Source organism: Phodopus roborovskii, unplaced genomic scaffold, assembly GCF_943737965.1.
Source record: "Phodopus roborovskii unplaced genomic scaffold, PHOROB, whole genome shotgun sequence".
Lineage (NCBI taxonomy): Eukaryota > Metazoa > Chordata > Mammalia > Rodentia > Cricetidae > Phodopus > Phodopus roborovskii.
The window spans coordinates 16,315,187-16,333,947 of NW_026126525.1; the positions used below are offsets into that span (position 1 = coordinate 16,315,187).

Consider the following 18,761-nt stretch of genomic DNA (forward strand, 5'->3'; position numbering starts at 1 on the left):
AGCACAGCTCTAACCTTCAACCAAGATGTCTGTGAAAATGACAGCAGCCCTGCTTCTGCTACAGCTGAGTGGATTCTTTGGATCTGGGAGTTGTGGGAAGGTGCTGGTGTGGCCAATGGAATACAGCCATTGGCTCAACTTAAAGACAATCCTAGATGAGCTTGTAAAGAAGGGTCATGAAGTGACTGCTCTGATACCCTCAGCTTCCCTTTCTTATGAGGTTGAGGACACATCTGCTATTGAATTTGAAACATACCCTACATCATATTCCACGGCTGATGTAGAGAAACTTTTCATGGAGTCAATCAGGAAACAAATTAATGAAATGCCAAAGAAATCATTTTGGAGATACTTTTTAACATTGCAGAAAGTGGTTTGGTTATATTCAGATTATTTTGAAAGTCTCTGCAAAGATGTCGTTTTCAACAAGGAACTCATGACAAAACTACAAAATTCAAGCTTTGATGTCATCCTGGCAGATCCCTTCATACCCTGTGGTGACCTGCTGGCTGAGATTCTCCAGACACCACTTGTGTTCAGTCTTCGCTTCTTTCCTGGCTCTACATATGAAAAGTACAGTGGAGGACTGCCACTACCTCCTTCCTACGTGCCACCTGCTATGTCAGAAATGGGTGACCGGATGACATTCATGGAGAGGGTGCAAAGTGTAATCTATGTGCTTTTTTTTGACTTTTGGTTCCAAACATTTAATGAGAAGAAGTGGAATCAGTTTTACAGTGAAGTATTAGGTAAGTTTCTGTTCAGTCGGGATTGTTGCCTTCTCAATTTTCTGTGTCACTGAGGGTGAACTTGAAAGAACAGGATTGGCAGCAGAATGATTTGTCTCTCCTATGTAAAATGATGAAAAGCCTTTGAAAATTATCTGCCAAATTGAAAGCATTGTGGAAACCCTTCTGTCCCAAGGTTAATTGCAAAGCCTTAACTAAGACATGAGCAGGACACTTCAGAAAGGTTCACACCACAAAACAAGGCCTTGAGAATTTCTCTAAGTAAAAAAACATATCCACAGAACCAATTCAGCTCGCATTTTAAAACAGTAGCTGTACCTCAGTTGTAGCATCATCATTATCATTAGTATATTGCTGCCATTGCTATCATTATCTTGAGAAACATGCATACTTGTATCATGGGCGGGGAGCTTGTACTCTGTGTTGCATATGTGGAGGTCAGATTAAACTTTAAAGAGTTTTTACCTCTGCCTTTATTTGGATTCTCAGTATGAATTTATATGTTCAGGCTTGTATGGGGACAGAACTTAAGTCATTATGCTTGCAAGGTAAACACTATTACTTTCTAATCCATTTCACTAACCCCTATAACAGATATCTTCATGATTTACATATATGTATGTATGTATAGAAGACTAATACATATTTTTAGATATGTATCTATATAGCATTGAGAATTTTTTCATTTCTATAAATTAGTTTTCCCATTTATACCTTGAAATATTTTCTCATTTCACCTACTAAATTTCTGCACAGCTGTGAATACACTATGTACAAAGCACAGAAAATACGTGGATTCAGAATTTGGGAGAATCTATATTTATTTATTAGGAGGGTCGAAATTGTGCTGAAAATGTATAGCATTGAAATGTAAAAATAATGATTACTAGTTATAGTGTTTTAAAATAAACCTAATGACCTAACATCTCTCTTTCCACATTTTATGACTTGTTATCCTTATTATCTGTAAGCAAACTCACAGAGACCTAATTATTACACTGTCAACCATGAATTAAGGGCAGTATGAGGACAAGGAACTCGGGCACAATGGAAATTTTTCTTAGAGGTCAGCCAGGGTGATATAGTGAGAGCCTGTATCAAAATGAAATCCTGAAACAAAATCCCCACAAATGTTTACACTGGGAGTGGCAGCACATACCTGTAATCCCAGCAGCTGAGGTGTGGAGGAAGTGTTCCATTTTGGCTACATAGTGAAATAGGGACTACCTTGAGCTCCATAAGAATATCTCAAAGCAAAACAAAGCAGTACAAAATCCTCAGTTCCCTTAGAGGAACACATATCAAGGTTCCAGCAGCTACACAGGGCAAACAAGATGGAGAGTCCAGAGAAAAGTGTTTCCCTGAGTATGACAAATAGAATTCATAGATAATGATGTTGTTGATTGTACTTCAATAGCATATTTAAATATGTAGTAGTCAACATACAGATGTGGTATGTTCTCCCAAGTTACCTGTACAGTGCCTTTATATATCTCTAAGTATAAATATGAGAAACATACAATATAAGAAACATGTATATTGCAATATTACAAACATTATACACAAAGATTAGATAGATAGGTAGATAGATAGATCAATATAGACACATAGATATAAGCAAATATGCTTTATATCACAGCCAAAAAGAAGACAAAAGAAAGAAAAGAAATCAAATAACCATCTTAAAATGTGAACAAAACTAAATGGAGAATTCTCAATAATGAGGAAACACAAATGCCTGAGAAACAATTAGGAAGCATCCAATAGCCTTCCTTAGCCATCAGGGAAGGGGAAACTAAAACTACTTTGAGATTTCATCTAAAAACAGAATGGCCCTCATCAACAAACAAACAATAACAAAAAGACAGCTCATGCTGGCAAGGATGTGGGAGAAAGGAAACACTCATTCATTGCAAGTGGGAATACAAACTTTATGTGAACTATGGGAGTTAGTGTGGAAGTTCCTCAGGAAGATACAAATTGATACCTCAAGATTCAAATATAACAGTCTTGGGCATATATCCAAAGGATTCTACATCTTACTAAGGAAACACTGGCTCATCCATGACATTGCAAACAGCCGATATCTATCAACTGATGAATGGATAATGAAAATGTGGTATATTTACATAATAGAATATTATCTAGGCTTTAAAAAGAAAAACTAAATTATGAAAATCATAGATAAATAAATGGAGGTAACCCAGGCCCAAAAAAAGATAAATATATTGTTAGCTTTAAGCCTCAATAGATATGCTACAATGTGTAAAAACCAAAGAGGTTTGGTATAGAATAAGGGACTCTATGTATTTAAAAGAAAGCCTCTATAGTAGGTTTCCATTTGATTGTGCAAATACCCCTCTGTATTCTATCTGTATTCCATCACTCCCATCTTCCCAACCTCTTCTTTATTCAGCCCTGTTTCACTCTTCCCACTGACTGTCTACAACTATATATTGTATTTCCCCTTATTTGGAAATATAAAAAGTTATGAAAAAAATCTAAGTAGAATTACCAAATAAATAGGGAGACTAGAAACCAAACAACTCTGGCTATTGCCAAGGTTACTGACTGCTCCCCATGAACCGATAGTAAGGCCCTATTGCTTAAGATCACACTTATTTAACTCATTGAAAATGGAGAAGTTGAGCTAGTGCCTACTCTTACTAATATTCATGGTACTAAAGTTACTCTGCAACCTATCAGAGGAGAAATATGACCACCAACTCACTTATAAACTCTTAAATCTACAGAGGTGACTTGCCTGCACAATACACTGCAACAACAGTGGCACAAATGTTGTGGTAGCAACCAACCACCACCCTGATTGACACAGTTCATGAGATGGAACCCACGCCTGACAGCTCTGGTGACAATGAACCTGAAATTATATAGACAATGGGCCAAGGGAAAAACCAAATACTACAATCCTGTTAAAGGGACATAGGGGTAAAATGACTCCTAATGACATTTTGCTATACCCAGAGATCAGTGTCTTTCTTACCCATTCAGGAATCTTCCACTTGTTGTGGATGGGAACTAACACAGAGATTCACAACAGGATATGTGCAGAGACTGAGAGACTTTGGAACACTCAGTAGTAAGTGTGGTAAGATTGTAAGACTCCAATGAAATTGTGCCTCCCAGACACAATAGGAAATTTGTAAATATGAACTGACAAGAGACTGTGGCAGCATTCACAGGGCAGGCACACATTCAAGCCATACAAGATCTCAGTGTGGAAAGCGGAAAATGGGAATGAGCTCCCATCCTTAAATGCGAAGATATCTCCAACTGACAAATGCTCTCAAAGCAAAAGTTAGTGTTTTCCATTAGAGTCTCACTGGATATATAAACCACATTAAAAGGTAGGTTCCATGCTCAGTAGTAGATGGCCAACACAAAATAGGCTCATTGATGGTTTTGTAGAGTATTTGTTTTGGTTTTGTCTCATATTGCTTTGTTGCTTGGGCATTCTTTATATTACCAGCCTTTTGCTTGTATGTTGTTGTTTCTTTTTTTCTTTTTTGTATTTTTATCTGTTTTGTAAGAGTGTGTATGTGTGATGCACTGTAGATGGAAGTTTCTGCCCCACCCAGTCCTGCAATCCTTTTGTCCCAAATAAACACACAGATTCTTATATTAATTATAAACTGTTTCATCAATTGCTCAGGCTTATTACTATCTAGCTCTTACAACTTAAATTCACCCATGATTCTTATCTATATTTAGCCTTGTGGCTCGGTACCTTTTCTCAGTAAGGTGTTCTCATCTTGCTCTGTGTCTGCCTGGTGACTGCTTCTCTGCCTTTCCTCCTCCAAGAATTATCCTAGACTAGTAGCCCCACCTATACTGCCTGCTTGGCTACTGGACAATCAGCATTTTAATAAACCAATACGAGTGACAAATCTTTACAGTGATCAAGAACGTTTTCCACATCATTTCCCTCCTTTTTAAAACAAGAACCCTGAATCTAATCTATGTTTAGCTTTTTTTTCCTGACCATTATCAATAAAAACTTGTAAACAACATGCTAAACAAAGACAAACACCTATATTCCATTTCTCGGGAATGTGAGCACAGTTTTCTAGGCTGGTAATCTTAGGGAGCTAAATTAGGATTATGGTCAAGTCCTGACTGAAGTATTCTATAAGGCTGGATTATCTCAACCAGCATCCTTAAAGCTATTTTAGATGCAGAACTCAGAATAAACTGCAACAGAGGTGCTCTGAAATGTTGGATAATCTGGACTATCCATTCCCTTTGGAGATTTTTCAGGAGGTCTTCCTTTTAATGCAGAAGAATCCACAGCCTCTCATTTCTGGTAGAAACAAAAGCAAAACCTCTTCTCCAAGGTAGCATGTCTTTTGACTTAAATTTCAAAGTGAATGCATTTTCAAAATGTATATGTTGGATTAATCCAGCAAAATTTAGAATCAAATGTCATTTATCAGCTGATGCTCCTTCCTCAGCAATCAAACAATTCAAAGACAACACAATAACAGACCTTATTCAGACTCTCTTGAGTACTTTCCATCTTTATGTGGCTTTTGTTACCCTATTTCTTATATTTTTATTTTTATTTTGTAATTTTAGGGTTTTTTGTTTTGTTTTGTTTTTTAAGACAGGGTTTCTCTGTGTGTATTTGGCTGTCCTGCAACTCAGTCCATAGACCAGGCTGGCCTTGAATTCACACAGATCCACCTGCCTCTGCCTCCTAAGTACTGGGATTAAAGACGTGTGCCACCAGGCCCAGATACTCATCTCTTTTTTCAGGACTTTATTTTTCCTTTTTATATTCTCTCCCAAGACTACATATATTTTTAAACACACTGTAGATTGCTTAAGACATTTTTTTTTCTGAACCTGTCTTTATTGTATATTCTTTTTCTGACTACATGAGTCTTAATCTGCTAAATGGCATGGCTAGGATTTAAACTTTTAGCTTTGGCAACTGGCTTCACCGCATCCCTTGGCTTCCTGGGAGTCTAGCTCCATTGTAGAGGTACTGGCAGGAGCCACATTTATTGCCACAACTCTGCAGAGTTTCTCTGCCCATGCCACCACCAAGAAGCATGACACCAGCTGCTCATAAACACCACTGAAGTGTTTGGTAGCAGGGACTCTTAAAAAAAAAAAAACCCTGTGTTTTTTGCCACTAACACTGAGTCCAGAAGCCTCTCTAGCAAACAGAGCCCGCCTGAGAAAATGCTGCTTCCAAGAAGCTGTGCTTGTCTCTGTTCTTTTGTATTTAGAATACCTTGCTAATCTTTCTCAGGATTTATGTGGATGTAGTTGCCAAACTTTGGACACCATTTGTAGGCAGGAGTTCCTGTCCCTTCCAGTCCTGAATTTAAATGTAAATGGAGTTCTTAATTGGTCTAAACAATAAAAACCAGGAGTTGGATGTAGAGGAAAATGCTGAGATCAGAGAGAAGGAGCAAGCTAAAGCCACTTTACCTCATTAGCTTCCCAGCAGTAAAGAGAATCAGTTCCTGTTTCTTCTGGCTTATATCCTCTCTCTGCCCAGCCATTACACTTCCTGTCTGTCTGTACAGACGACCCAACCTCTCTGGTTAGCTAGCAGCAAGCTCCATTCTCTGATTTTCAGACAAGCTTTATTTTTACAAGCAAAGTATAACCACAATGCACACACACACACACACACACACACACACACACACACACACACACACACACACACACACACATTTTCTTTGGTTTTTCTGTTGTTTTAATTTTGGTTTGTTTGCTGGCCTGTTTGTTTTCTAAAGAAAGAAAAACGTCATGGAGTTAGATGGTTTGAAAGGTTGAAAGGAGATGGGGACAGGAAATTGTGACCAGAATATATTATGTGAAAACAATTATTTTAATAAATAACAACATTTATAGTGGTCAAATGTAGGTGAACAAGAAATTCAGAAACCAGTAAACAAGTGTGGTCTTATCATATTGGATTTGATGACTACACAAAACTAATTCACATGCTTACTATAACGTGAAGAGTCCTCAAAAACTTGAGAAATATTGAAGCCAAATTTAAAATGTACCCATATTACAATTTATATGATATGTTCAAAGTAAGAAAACCATACATACAGAAGTAAATAAGTTATCAAATACTGAATCAAGTGAAAAGTATAAAAATAGTGTAGTTATATATGGAATAATAAATATCTCTGAACTTTGTTACAGTGGTTACTTTATGACTAATACGATATTTTGCTATGAACATCTGGAGAATAGATCTAAAATTCACAGGTGATATGGTACATGATTGAAATGTCATACGCTTTCACATGGGAAAAAGTCACTGAACTGTAATAGAAAAAATTCTGACTCCCCAATGCTGCCTTTATTTCAGGCCGATTGTGTGTGTGTGTGTGTGTGTGTGTGTGTGTGTGTGTGTGTGTGTGTGCCCATAAGCTCCCCCTTGTTCAGATCAGCAGTTTCTGTGTGTTTCTCCAGCCTGGTCTTGCCCCTTTGCTCATCATTCCTCCCTGTAAGCAACTAGATTCCAAGAGTTCGGCTTAGTGTTTAGCTGTGTATGTTTGCTTCTGCTTCCATTAGCTACTGGATGGAGGCTCTAGGGTGGCATATAAGGAAGCCATCAAACTCATTATCAGGAAAGGGCAATTAAGATAGCCTTTCCACTATTAGATTGTTAGATGGGGTCAGCCTTGTAGGTCTCTGGACATTTTCTTAGTGGCAGATTTCTCGAGAAACCGGTAACAGTCCCTTCTATTATGGCATCTCTTTTCTTGTTCTCCTCTATTCTTTCTCTGCCTCTATCTTCCTGCTCCCTCATGTCCTCCTCTGCCCTCCTTTTCTCCCCTTCTCTTTCACCTGACTCCCTTCCCCATTCCCAATTTTCTCAAGACATCTTGTCCCTTTCCCCTTCTCTAGGGGACCAAGGGTCATCCTTGTTTCCTAGCTCCTCTGGAGGGGTGGATGTAGGATCCTTTGCTCTATGTCTAAAAAACATATGTGAGTACATACCATGTTCCTCTTTTTGTGACTGGGTTACCTCACTCAGGATAGTTTCTTCTAGTTCCAACCATTTGCCTGTGAATTTCAAGATTCCATTGATTTTTTTGTTTTGTTTTGTTTTTTTCCTGCTGAGTAGTACTCCATTGTGTAAATGTGCCACATCTTCTTTATCCATTCTTCAGTAGATGGACATCTAGGTTGCTTCTGGGTTATGCTATTACAAATAATGCTGTTATAAACATAGTAGAACAGATGTCTTTTTTGCATACATGTGCATCTTTTGGGTATATGCCTAAGAGTAGAATTGCTGGATCTTGTGATAGACTGATTCCCATTTTCCTGAGGGACCCCCTTACTGATTTCCAAGGTGACTGTATGAGTTTGCACTCCCACCAGCAGTAGAGGAGTATTCCCCTTTTTTCACATCCTCTCCAACATAACTCCAACATAAACTGTCATTGGTGTTTTTTATTTTAGCCATTCTGACAGGAATAAGACAATATCTAAGCGTTGTTTTGATTTGCATTTTCCTGATGGCTAAGTGTGTTGAGCACTTTCTTAATTGTCTTTCAGCCATTTTAGATTGCTCTCTTGAGGATTCTCCATTTAGTTCTGTACCCAGCTTTTTAATTGGATTATTTGTTTTGGTGATAAACTTCTTGAGTTCTTTGTATATTTTGGAAACCAGCCCTATGTCAGATGAAGGGTTGATGAAGATCTTTTCCCAATTTGTGGCCTGCTGCTTTCCCTTGTTGACTGTGTCCTTTGCCTTACAGAAGCTTCTCAGTTTGAGGAGGTCCCATTTATTAATTGAAAATCTCAGTGTCTGTGCTATTGGTGCTATGTTCAGGAAGCAGTCTCCTATACCAATTTGTTCAAGGCTACCTCTCACTCTCTCTTCTAAGAGGTTCAGTATGGCTGGATTTATGTTAAGGTCTTTGATCCAATTGAACTTAAGTTTTGTGCTTGGCAATAAATTATGGATCAGTCTTCTACATCCAGCATCCAGTTATGCCAGCACCATTTTCACCTAGCTCTTATAACGTAAATTAAGCAATTTATATTAATCTATGTTCTTCCACTTATCTTAGATCTTGCATCTCCTCTTTCATCTCTAAATCTGGCTGGCAGCTCAGATTTTTCTCTTCCTAGATTTTTTTCTCTGCTGCAAAATCCCAACACCCCCTCTCTCTCTCACTCTCTCTCTCTCTCACCCTATCTCTCTCTCACCCTATCTCTCTCTCTCTCTCTCTCTCTCTCTCTCTCTCTCTCTCTCTCACACACACACACACACACACACACACACACACACAAACAAACACACACACAATCCCAGCCCCACAATTCTGGTTTCATTATGACAAGTGCTTTCAGAAGACTGCCTGGCATATTCATGTTCACCTGATGTTTTGTCAATTGCTGTACCTTCACTGTCCTGATTCCTCTTCAGGAAGACCCACGACACTCCTGGAGATGATGGGGAAGGCAGATGTATGGCTCATTCGAACTTACTGGGATTTGGAATTTCCTCACCCTGTCTTACCAAATTTTGATTTTGTTGGAGGACTGCACTGCAGACCTGCCAAGTCTCTGCCTAAGGTAGATAAATTCCTGTTTCCTTGCTTCTCTTACCCTTGCATATTTGGCAGTAGTGATAAATTTCATTCCCTCGGAATGTTTGTGTCAATCTCGAGAGTGTCACAATAAATTAGATAAAGAAACTGACCAGTAGAAACAACTGTACCTATTCTATCACAAGAGTCTGAATTTCCTTTATGGAGCTCTGAGGTACATGTGAGCACAAGTCAGTTAGAGCACTATTCAGCACGTAGAAATTCTCAGTGATTCATGCAGAACATACAGACAAGTGACAGGCACCCCACAGGAAATTGCTGAGTATACAGAGAAACAAAGTGTGGACAGGCTCGCCCCAGAACACCAGCAATTCTACTTCGAAGACACACTGTGAGCAAGCAACCAAACTATGGAAACATTACAGTGAGGAATGGCCAGGAGGCCTGGCAGTGAAAGTGAAGAAGAGAGATGGAGCACAGATAGGAAGCAGGCCTGCTCAGTGAAGAAAACTCAGTGTCTCTGTGATCACTAAAAGCTGCCCTTAGTTAATGATTGCAAGTGAATTGTGTAAGCTCATAGGATGATAGCCTTCTGAAGGTTCAGAGGAATGCTTTGTGATTTTAACTATCATAACGTTTCATGATGCAAGAAAAGTTTTTCTGCTCTAGAAAAAAAAAGTCTCTGGAGATTCCCCTCTTAGTTCTGCAAGGACAGCCACATACAATCTGATCTTAACCAAAAGATACTGTGCCTTTTTTCAAAGCTAAGCAAGGTACATATAGTAATTGAAAAATCTAAAAGCAAAGAGATTGCTAAGTTCTGTGCAAGATATTCCCTTATACAAGAGAATCTTTCTTTACATTAAGGGAATGGCAATGTCAGCAGGAGAGATAGGAGGGAGTTAGAGCAAGGACTTAAAGGATGTGCTGAGCCTGAAGATAAATCTTTAAAACCTACAGTATCAGTATAGAGACGTATTATGTGACCTTTAATGACAGTGCACAAAGTAAACTCAGCACTGAACAAGACAGAAATGAAATAAGAAGAAAATCCTATGCAAACTATCGAGACTGATCAAAATTATAGAAACAGAAAACAGGTGCATGGTAACCAAAGGGAAGGGAGAAAGAGAACTTTGAATTTACTATCAATAAATCTTGATTTTTCAACATGAAAATGTTCTAAAACTTTTTGTATGAATGTGAATATGTGTAACACACAGTGGTAACCTTCCCGGTGGTTACAACTGTACATCTTATGTGTGGATGAGAATAGTTTTTTGTTTGTTTGTTTTGTTTTGAGAATAGTTTTAAAGGCCCACTCCTTTAACATTTCTAATGTTGCTAGGCTTCTTCCTGGGGATGGTGGTGTCACTTTTGATGCAGGAGATTCGGTGTTGCTGCTCTTTGTGATAGGTTGATATTTCATTAACAGGAAATAGAAGACTTCGTCCAGTCTTCAGGAGACCATGGCGTTGTAGTGTTTTCCCTGGGGTCCATGGTGGGTAACCTAACAGAAGAAAGGGCCAATGTGATTGCAGCAGGCCTCGCCCAGATTCCACAGAAGGTGAGATACAGAAGATGGTCACATGCTGTTCGGGTGTGACTGCAGAGACCACCTGTGTGACACTGAAGCTGTCCTGATGGCTCTAGCTCATCTCTGAAGTCAGCAGTGACACAAATACACAGGGAAGGTGCCAAATCGTGGGTGGTGATTTTGATTAATAACTTTGTTATTAACATTGTGTTTAGAAAGAAAAGCATTTAACGAGTGTTGTGCACTTGTTGTTGGGAAGGTGTTATATGCACAGAATGTACCTTGTTACTTCCTCCATTTTATTACAGGGTATTTGAGGACTTTGCACACATTACAGTATAACCACACAGCATTTAAATTATTATAAGCTGTAAGTGCACTGGCCCTGTAACAATAAGGAAGCACTCCAAATTTGGCAGTTGTGGGACTGGAAAAGTGACTCATCCTTGAAGAGCATGTGTTGCTCACCCAGAGGACCTAAACTTACTTCTGAGACCCCATGTTTATCAACTCACAACTGTCTAAAACTGCATCTCCATGGGATCCATTGTCCTCAAACAGCCTGGCATAATTCCCACACACACGTTCCATACATATGTACAAACATACAGCAACTCTTGTAAGGGAAAACGTTTAATTGGAGCTGGATTACCATTTCAGAGATTAGTCCATTATCATCATAGGGAGTGCCATGCAGGTAGATATGGTTCTGCAGAAGGAACAGAGTTCCACATACTTATCCACAGCTAGCAGAAGGAGACTGTGTGCCACACTGGGTATAGCTTGAGCACATGAGACCTCAAAGCCTGCCCCACAGTGACATACTTCCCCTGGCAGGACCACCCTTCCAAGTAGTGCCATTCCCTATAGGCCCAGCACTGAAACACATGAGTCCATGGAGGCCATACCTATTCAAACCACCACACGTGGACACTAACATATGAAGAACACTTCCTTACACATAAATGAAAATAAATCCTTATTTTAAAAGTGGAATTTGTGATATTCTGGTTTATATTTTATCATTTATTTTAAAACAATCTTTTCTCATTTTTTACATGCCAATCCCAGTTCCCACTCCCTCCCCTCCTCCTGCTCCCCCCACCTCCTTCCCATACCATCCCTCATCCACTACTCAGAGAGGATAAGTCTTCCCATGGGGAATCAGTGAAGTTTGACACATTAATTTGAGGCAGGACCAAGGGCAACCCCCTATATCTAATCCGCAAGAGAATGAGCTCCAAAAAGCCAGTACAAGCACTAGGGATAAATCCTGGTGCCAGTGCCAGAGGCCCCATTTGTTCATCCTTTATCTGATTTTATTATTACTATTTAGATACCATTTGTTTTCTGAGAAAAGAAGAGTATGGATTTGGGTGGAAATGGAGGAACTGAAAAAATATATAAACCTAAAATATTGCATGAAAAAAAATCTCCTCTCCATAAAGCAAAAATAGGAAAAGTAGAAAATGTAAATTTTTAAATATATGGTTTGCATAATAGTATAGTATTCCCTTGTAATCTTGGCCAAATGTGACCACTTACATATTAAAATGGGCATATACATGGCCATGTTTTACTTGCTATTTAAAGCAATAGGTAGGATGGACTTACCAACCCCAATCCCACCTGGGGGACTGAGCCTTTTAATGCTGAAATAGGAGGTAACACAGAGACTTCCTCTTTAAGTGACCATGTCCTTAGACAGCGTTGTGCGAAGCGATGATAAGTGAACTAAATCAAACATCATTGACAAAGATTTATAATGAATTTGGGAGGTAAAAACTGCTATAAATAGATAATATAAAGAATTAAGATATATATTACTAATATTTAGTGAATGTTGAACTGGAATTATAATTATACATTTTTTATCCTTTAATGGGAATTGGCATTTGGCCTGAATGTATGATTCTGTGAAAAGGGTCAGACCCCCTGGAACAGGAATTACAGGCAGACAGTCATGAGCTGCCATGTGGGTGCTAGGAATTGAACCTGGGTCCTCTGAAAGAGTAGTCAGGGCTCTTAACCACTGAGCAATCTCTCCAGGCCTGACACACTTCTTAACTCCTGCTGACATCACTGGACCTGATGTTGCCTAAGTTCTGTGAGTAATTGTGAAGCTGGCATGCTGAATCTTAGATGAGCATGAGAACAAGCGCAGGAGAGTGGAGAGCACTTGCATCTTGCTATAGCATTCTTCATGGTTTCCACCATCCATCCACACTGCCTGGCTCTTAGAGACTGCGTATTTATCTCCATTGTTTCTTAATCTATCCAGAATTCTAGCAGGAGTAACTTGACATTTGACCAAAGGAATAAGAGGCCAGCTTCATCTTAACAGGTTCTTTGGAGATTTGAAGGCAAGAAGCCAGATACCTTGGGCTCCAACACTCGGCTGTACAAATGGATCCCCCAGAATGACCTTCTGGGTAAGCATCAGGAGAACCTGAGACATGAGGAGGATGAATGTCAACACTAATGCATTTATGGCAACTGTGATCTAGTCCTGGATAAAATGAATGAAGAACTGATAAGAATATGCTGTTCAGGACAGTAGAGATGGGAGAATCTGTATCTCTGCTGTAATTATTTTCCAGATACATTTAAGCCACTTGTTCATGTTCTTGTTCACCCTTATATCTACATTTCCCCAAGGGTAGACAATTTCAGATGCCATTGAAAATGAGAATCTCACATTGATGACTCTTCATTTACTATCCTCTGCAAAACACATCATAAGGCAGTCCTATATTTGATGAAGTATTGCTTGTCCTAAGTCTCATTCCATCCATATGAGCAACCATCTCCCTACTACGTGGAGGCAACCTATCACAAGCAGTGGCTTCACTTTCTTTGGGAGAACACACTCTGCTGAATCACTGCCTGGGCTTGCACACACTGTTTGCTCCACTATGGAGGAGCTCTTCCCTTTGTCCATTTCAGAAAATCACTCTACTTCCACACCCCACCTCCCCTATGTGGCCTTCAATAGTCCTCACAGACTTACAGGTATTCTTCCTCTGAGACAATAGAAGGATTCAGTGCACTGCCATGCTTATGATAATATTGTCAGACAATATCTGCCCTTTCTGAGCCTTTTCCCCTGACTCTCATTTTCTTTCTCAGACTTATGATTAACAGTGGCCCTTAATTTCTCCCCTTGCTAGGTCATCCTAAAACCAGAGCGTTTATAACTCATGGTGGCACCAATGGCATCTACGAGGCCATCTACCATGGGGTCCCAGTGGTTGGCATCCCTTTGTTTGGAGACCAATTTGATAACATTGTTCACATGAAGACTAAAGGAGCGGGGCGTTAGACTGGACTTTCTCACAATGTCCAGTGCAGATTTGCTCAGTGCAGTGAAGACAGTCACCACTGACCCTTCGTGAGTACAGTAATTTTATTCAAGTTGTTAGTAATCCAGATAGGTTCAGTCCAAGATAGATGTAGAATTCATTTGCTCTTTAGTCTAAGTTTGAAAACATCAACAATAATATGAAATGTATTTAACCACTGTGGAATGAGCTTTTGCTGTCAAGCAAGACTGCAATCTATCCCTGTGGACTTACTGTATAAGAAGTTAGTTTAGGATAATTTGATGGTGGAAAACATTTTCTCATCCTAAATAATAGGACAGAATGAGCAAACCAGATAGTGAAACTAAAAACTGTAAAATATTTCAAGTTAATGATTTAAATTTTTGAAACTCTTATTTCTTTAAATAATTCTCAACTTAATGCCCAAAGTAGAATATTTAGGCACGTATATGCTTACACACACACACACACACACACACACACACGCATGCACACACACACACACACACACACATATATATGTATAATACTTAATGACCAAACATGAACCCTTATCACTTCCATCTCCATTTGTGATTTCATGCTCAAAATCCCCTCTTCATTACTTAATCTGACCTGTCACTTGTAATTCACAGTCATTCATCACTGTAGAGCACTTTCCTGTTACAAGTGGCAGGCTGTTCATGTCAGCTCACCTCTCTTTATCCCCACTCACTTTCCATTATGAAGCACCAGTTCTCACTTTTTTTTTGGGGGGGGGGACGGTCCTAAATTGTTTATTGGGTATGAAATTTTAGAAACATTGTGTATATTAGTGGTAACGGTGGAGCTGCAGAGGGTTGCGCCTTCGCCAGGCTGCAGGACAGGACGAGAGCCGCTGATAGTGTGGTGGAACTTGTGGCCCTTTCCAAGACCACGGCTCTTGCGGCCCGCAGATGTCAGCCCAAGCATCTGTCTGTGCTTGTGGACTGGTTTGGTGATCCACTGGGTGTCGGGGTTCCTTCTGATAGCTTTATAGAATAGATCATTGAGGATAACCTCAAAAACCTTATATGTGGAATCTTCACCAACCCAGTAAGAATTGAGGACTCTCAAAGCTCCACAATGCCAGCCAGCTCTCTCCTCAGCAACAGACTGAAGGCTTCGGGCAAACTTTAGCTGGTTAACACCATGATGGACAGGCTTGCCTTGCCGTAAGTTGCACCCTTAGGAACTGGGCATTTGCGGCCACCATGGGCGGACACAAATCCTATATACAATATAACCTTGCTTGGCCTTGTACCCCAACCTTCGCACTTTATCAGGCCAGGTGGGGCAGGGAGCCCTGTGCAGTGCAGAGAGCTGGCGGTATTGCCAGCACCGTACCCTCAGCAGAAAGGGCATCACGTTGTACTGCTTCTTCCTCCATAGCTCCTGGATGTACTTGTATGCACCCATCTTGGCTCACCTGCCTACCTGATGGCTGCCTTTCTCCCACAATCCCTTTTTTCGCAGTGTTTTTCTTTAGGGCAGTAATTCTAAACCTGTGGGTCTAAGGAACCAACACATTTACTTCTCAGTAGCAAAATTCAATTATGAAGTAGCAGGAAAAAAAAAACTTTATCATTGGGCATTCCTAAGACCTGCAAAACTATGTGATTTGTGATGGTCATGACCCACAGATTGAGAAGCAGTACTTTAGGGTCTAGTTTATATGGCTTAGTATGATAGCCTCTAATTTAATCCTGGTTATTGTAAAAACGAGATTTACTTATTTATAATGGCTGCTAGTAATATTCAACTGTTTTTCATACATCAATTCCTTTATCTGTCATCACACATTGGGCATCTCAGTCAATTCCACTTCTTAACTACACAAACCATGGAAATTAAGCCATTGTTTCCATATGTTGTTTAAATTTTCAATGAATACATTCCTGATAGGAAGAAAGCTGAAACCCAGTCTCAATATTTGTGAAATCCATGTTCTTTTTGTAGTTGCAGTTCTGAATTACACTCCAGCATCCACTTTTGTTAGGAATACCTCCACACCCTGCCACCAACAATCAGTCTGTCACTCTTACATAAATAATCAGAATCTACAGTGTAAAAGCAGACAATAGACACCCACAAGATTTCCTATGACTTCCATGCATGATGCATGGTACATGGTCACACTCAGACACAATTACAGTAGGTTAAAAAAAAAACAAAAACGTTAACAAATACCACTTCCTCTACATCCTTGTCAATATTGTCCTTTTGTCTCTGTGGGTAGAACTAGGGGTTGATTTCAGGTCCTTGAGCATTCTACACAAGCTATCAATGAGCCACATCCCAGCTCTTAAGTCACCTGGTGCAAAGTATGTCCCTTTCTCACCAGTTGCCATTTTTTCATTACTAATACTGTTTTTATTGCATTTTGAAAGTAGTGTGACACAATTTCTTCCCAAGAGCATCAATGTGATCATCAAAAAGCTGTACACTACAGTGCTAGAAATGGCTTAGTAACATTAGCTCCGCTGCAAAGATTTCCTTCCCCAAATGTTTCCCATTTCAGTTTTGAAAAGAAGTTTTCAGAAGTTCTCAGCTTACAAACCTTCAAACATGTCCCAATCAAAATCACACTGTACTTAATGCATCTGTTGAGTCTCTTGATGATTTCCCAGAACTTTCTTAGGCCTCAATCACTTCAGTAAATTAATTGGTTTTTGATGTCCATGTCTTTAGCTATAAGGAAAATGCCATGCGGCTGTCAAGAATTCACCATGATCAGCCAGTGAAACCCCTGGACAGAGCTGTCTTCTGGGTTGAGTATGTCATGCGCAACAAAGGGGCCAAGCACCTCCGTGTTGCAGCACATGACCTCACCTGGTTCCAGTACCACTCTCTGGACGTGCTTGGATTCCTGCTTGCCTGTGTGGTGACTGTGATCTTCCTCATCACGAAGTGCTGTCTCTTTTGTTGCCAGAAGTTTGCTAAAGCTGGAAAGAAGAAGAAAAAGGAGTAACTGAAGTGGGGAGGACAGACACACGGACCTCCTCCAATGTGCTACAGCAAGGAGGTTCCCCGAGTTTTCCTTTATCTCAACTGAAAGGACATTATCACTCTTATTTCAGCCTTTTGAAGTAGACTTGAGCTGTCAAAGCTTCCTTTTCCTCTCATTTATAAAGCAGACGTGCAAGACAACACCACAAATTATTTGTCTCAAAATCACTCATATGATGTTCTAAATCTTAAATAACCCCTAGAGATTCACAATTTGTTTTCTTGACCTTCTTTAATTTATTCATTCAGAGTTTCTTACCCTGATTCAGTGAAATGTTAAATTCCTACCCCATGATCCCATTCCTACTTCCCACTGAATTTCACCCAATATTATTTTTAACAACCCAGGAAGAAAGCTAATTAAGGTTGAATCTGGGAGTTACACAACTCCAACTTTATTTTATATTCTTATCAGTTATAGATCTGATACAGCTGTGTGCCAATACACTACCATCAGATTTTATTTCTAATGCAGTTAGTAAAAATCCAGGAATCCTAAACAGCAAATGGTACTCAGTTCCATTGTGAAAGGTTGTATCACTCATTAGCACTTTGAGTGACAGTTTACACCCACCCTATATTAGATTCAGCCTGGACAGACACCATGTCGTCTTCATATATCCCACTTCAGAGAACAATGTCATATTCAGTGAATAGTTTTTGAATGAATCTAAGAATCTAGTTCTATAATCCTGGTGTTAAGAGCAGTTTCTGCCAACCTGGTCCCATAGCCTGGTCAGCCCCAAAAATAACAGAGACTCTATTAATTATAAAGCTGTTGGCCAATGGTTAGAGCTTATTGGCTAGTTATGTCTTAGCTACTAATTCATTTCTATCAATCTAAGTGTTGCCACGTGGTCTTACTACACACACACACACACACACAGAGAGAGAGAGAGAGAGAGAGAGAGAGTCAGGGCCTCTTATTCCTCTCACAGCCCACATCTTGACTCCCCTCTACTATCTATCCCAGAATCCTCCTTGTCTCCTAGTCCCTCCTATCTTTCTTTCCTATTGGCCAACAAACCATTATTCATTAACCAATAAGAGAAACATATATACAAAATGATATTTCCCATCATCCTGACATATAAGTTTCTAATTGGTAGCTTAGAATTCTAAATATAAAAACAAGACTATCCTAATCTGATATCATAGCTGATTCAGATATAACTTGCTAATGGTATGCTATCAATGGGAAGAATCCTTCAAGGAATAGTGTGATTTCTGTCTGCAGATGACATAATTTTATTAAGAAAAGCAAAGGTATTCTATCTCATGACCTTGATCACAAGACAAAGGTTACCTTTATGATGTAAAAAAAAAAAACAGTTCCTACCTCTCTTTCCATTCACTGCCCGCCCCACTCCCCATCTAGGGGAAAGAGAAGGGGAGGAGAGGAAAGCATGTGTGACTAGGGAGATTGAGCCAGGTTAGGAATAGAAGACAGTAGAGAGAGAGAGAGAGAGAGAGAGAGAGAGAGAGAGAGAGAGAGAGAGAGAGAGAGAGGACATAAAAGAGGGAGCCAGTATAGGTTTGAAGAGAAAACTGAACCTAAAGA

General features: G+C 39.6%; 1 protein-coding gene and 1 pseudogene across 1 annotated transcript; one reads left to right on the forward strand and one right to left on the reverse strand.

The window, feature by feature from the left end:
* Positions 1–17,350, forward strand: LOC127232298 (UDP-glucuronosyltransferase 2B31-like). The gene is given in 7 exon segments (XM_051198339.1): positions 1–749; positions 9,190–9,338; positions 10,749–10,880; positions 13,195–13,282; positions 14,021–14,163; positions 14,165–14,241; positions 16,883–17,350. Coding segments are annotated over 7 exon segments (1,593 nt in total). The 5' UTR covers positions 1–25; the 3' UTR covers positions 17,163–17,350.
* LOC127232299 (60S ribosomal protein L15-like) lies at positions 14,934–15,634 on the reverse strand (annotated as a pseudogene).
* Positions 17,351–18,761: the final 1,411 nt, after the last annotated feature.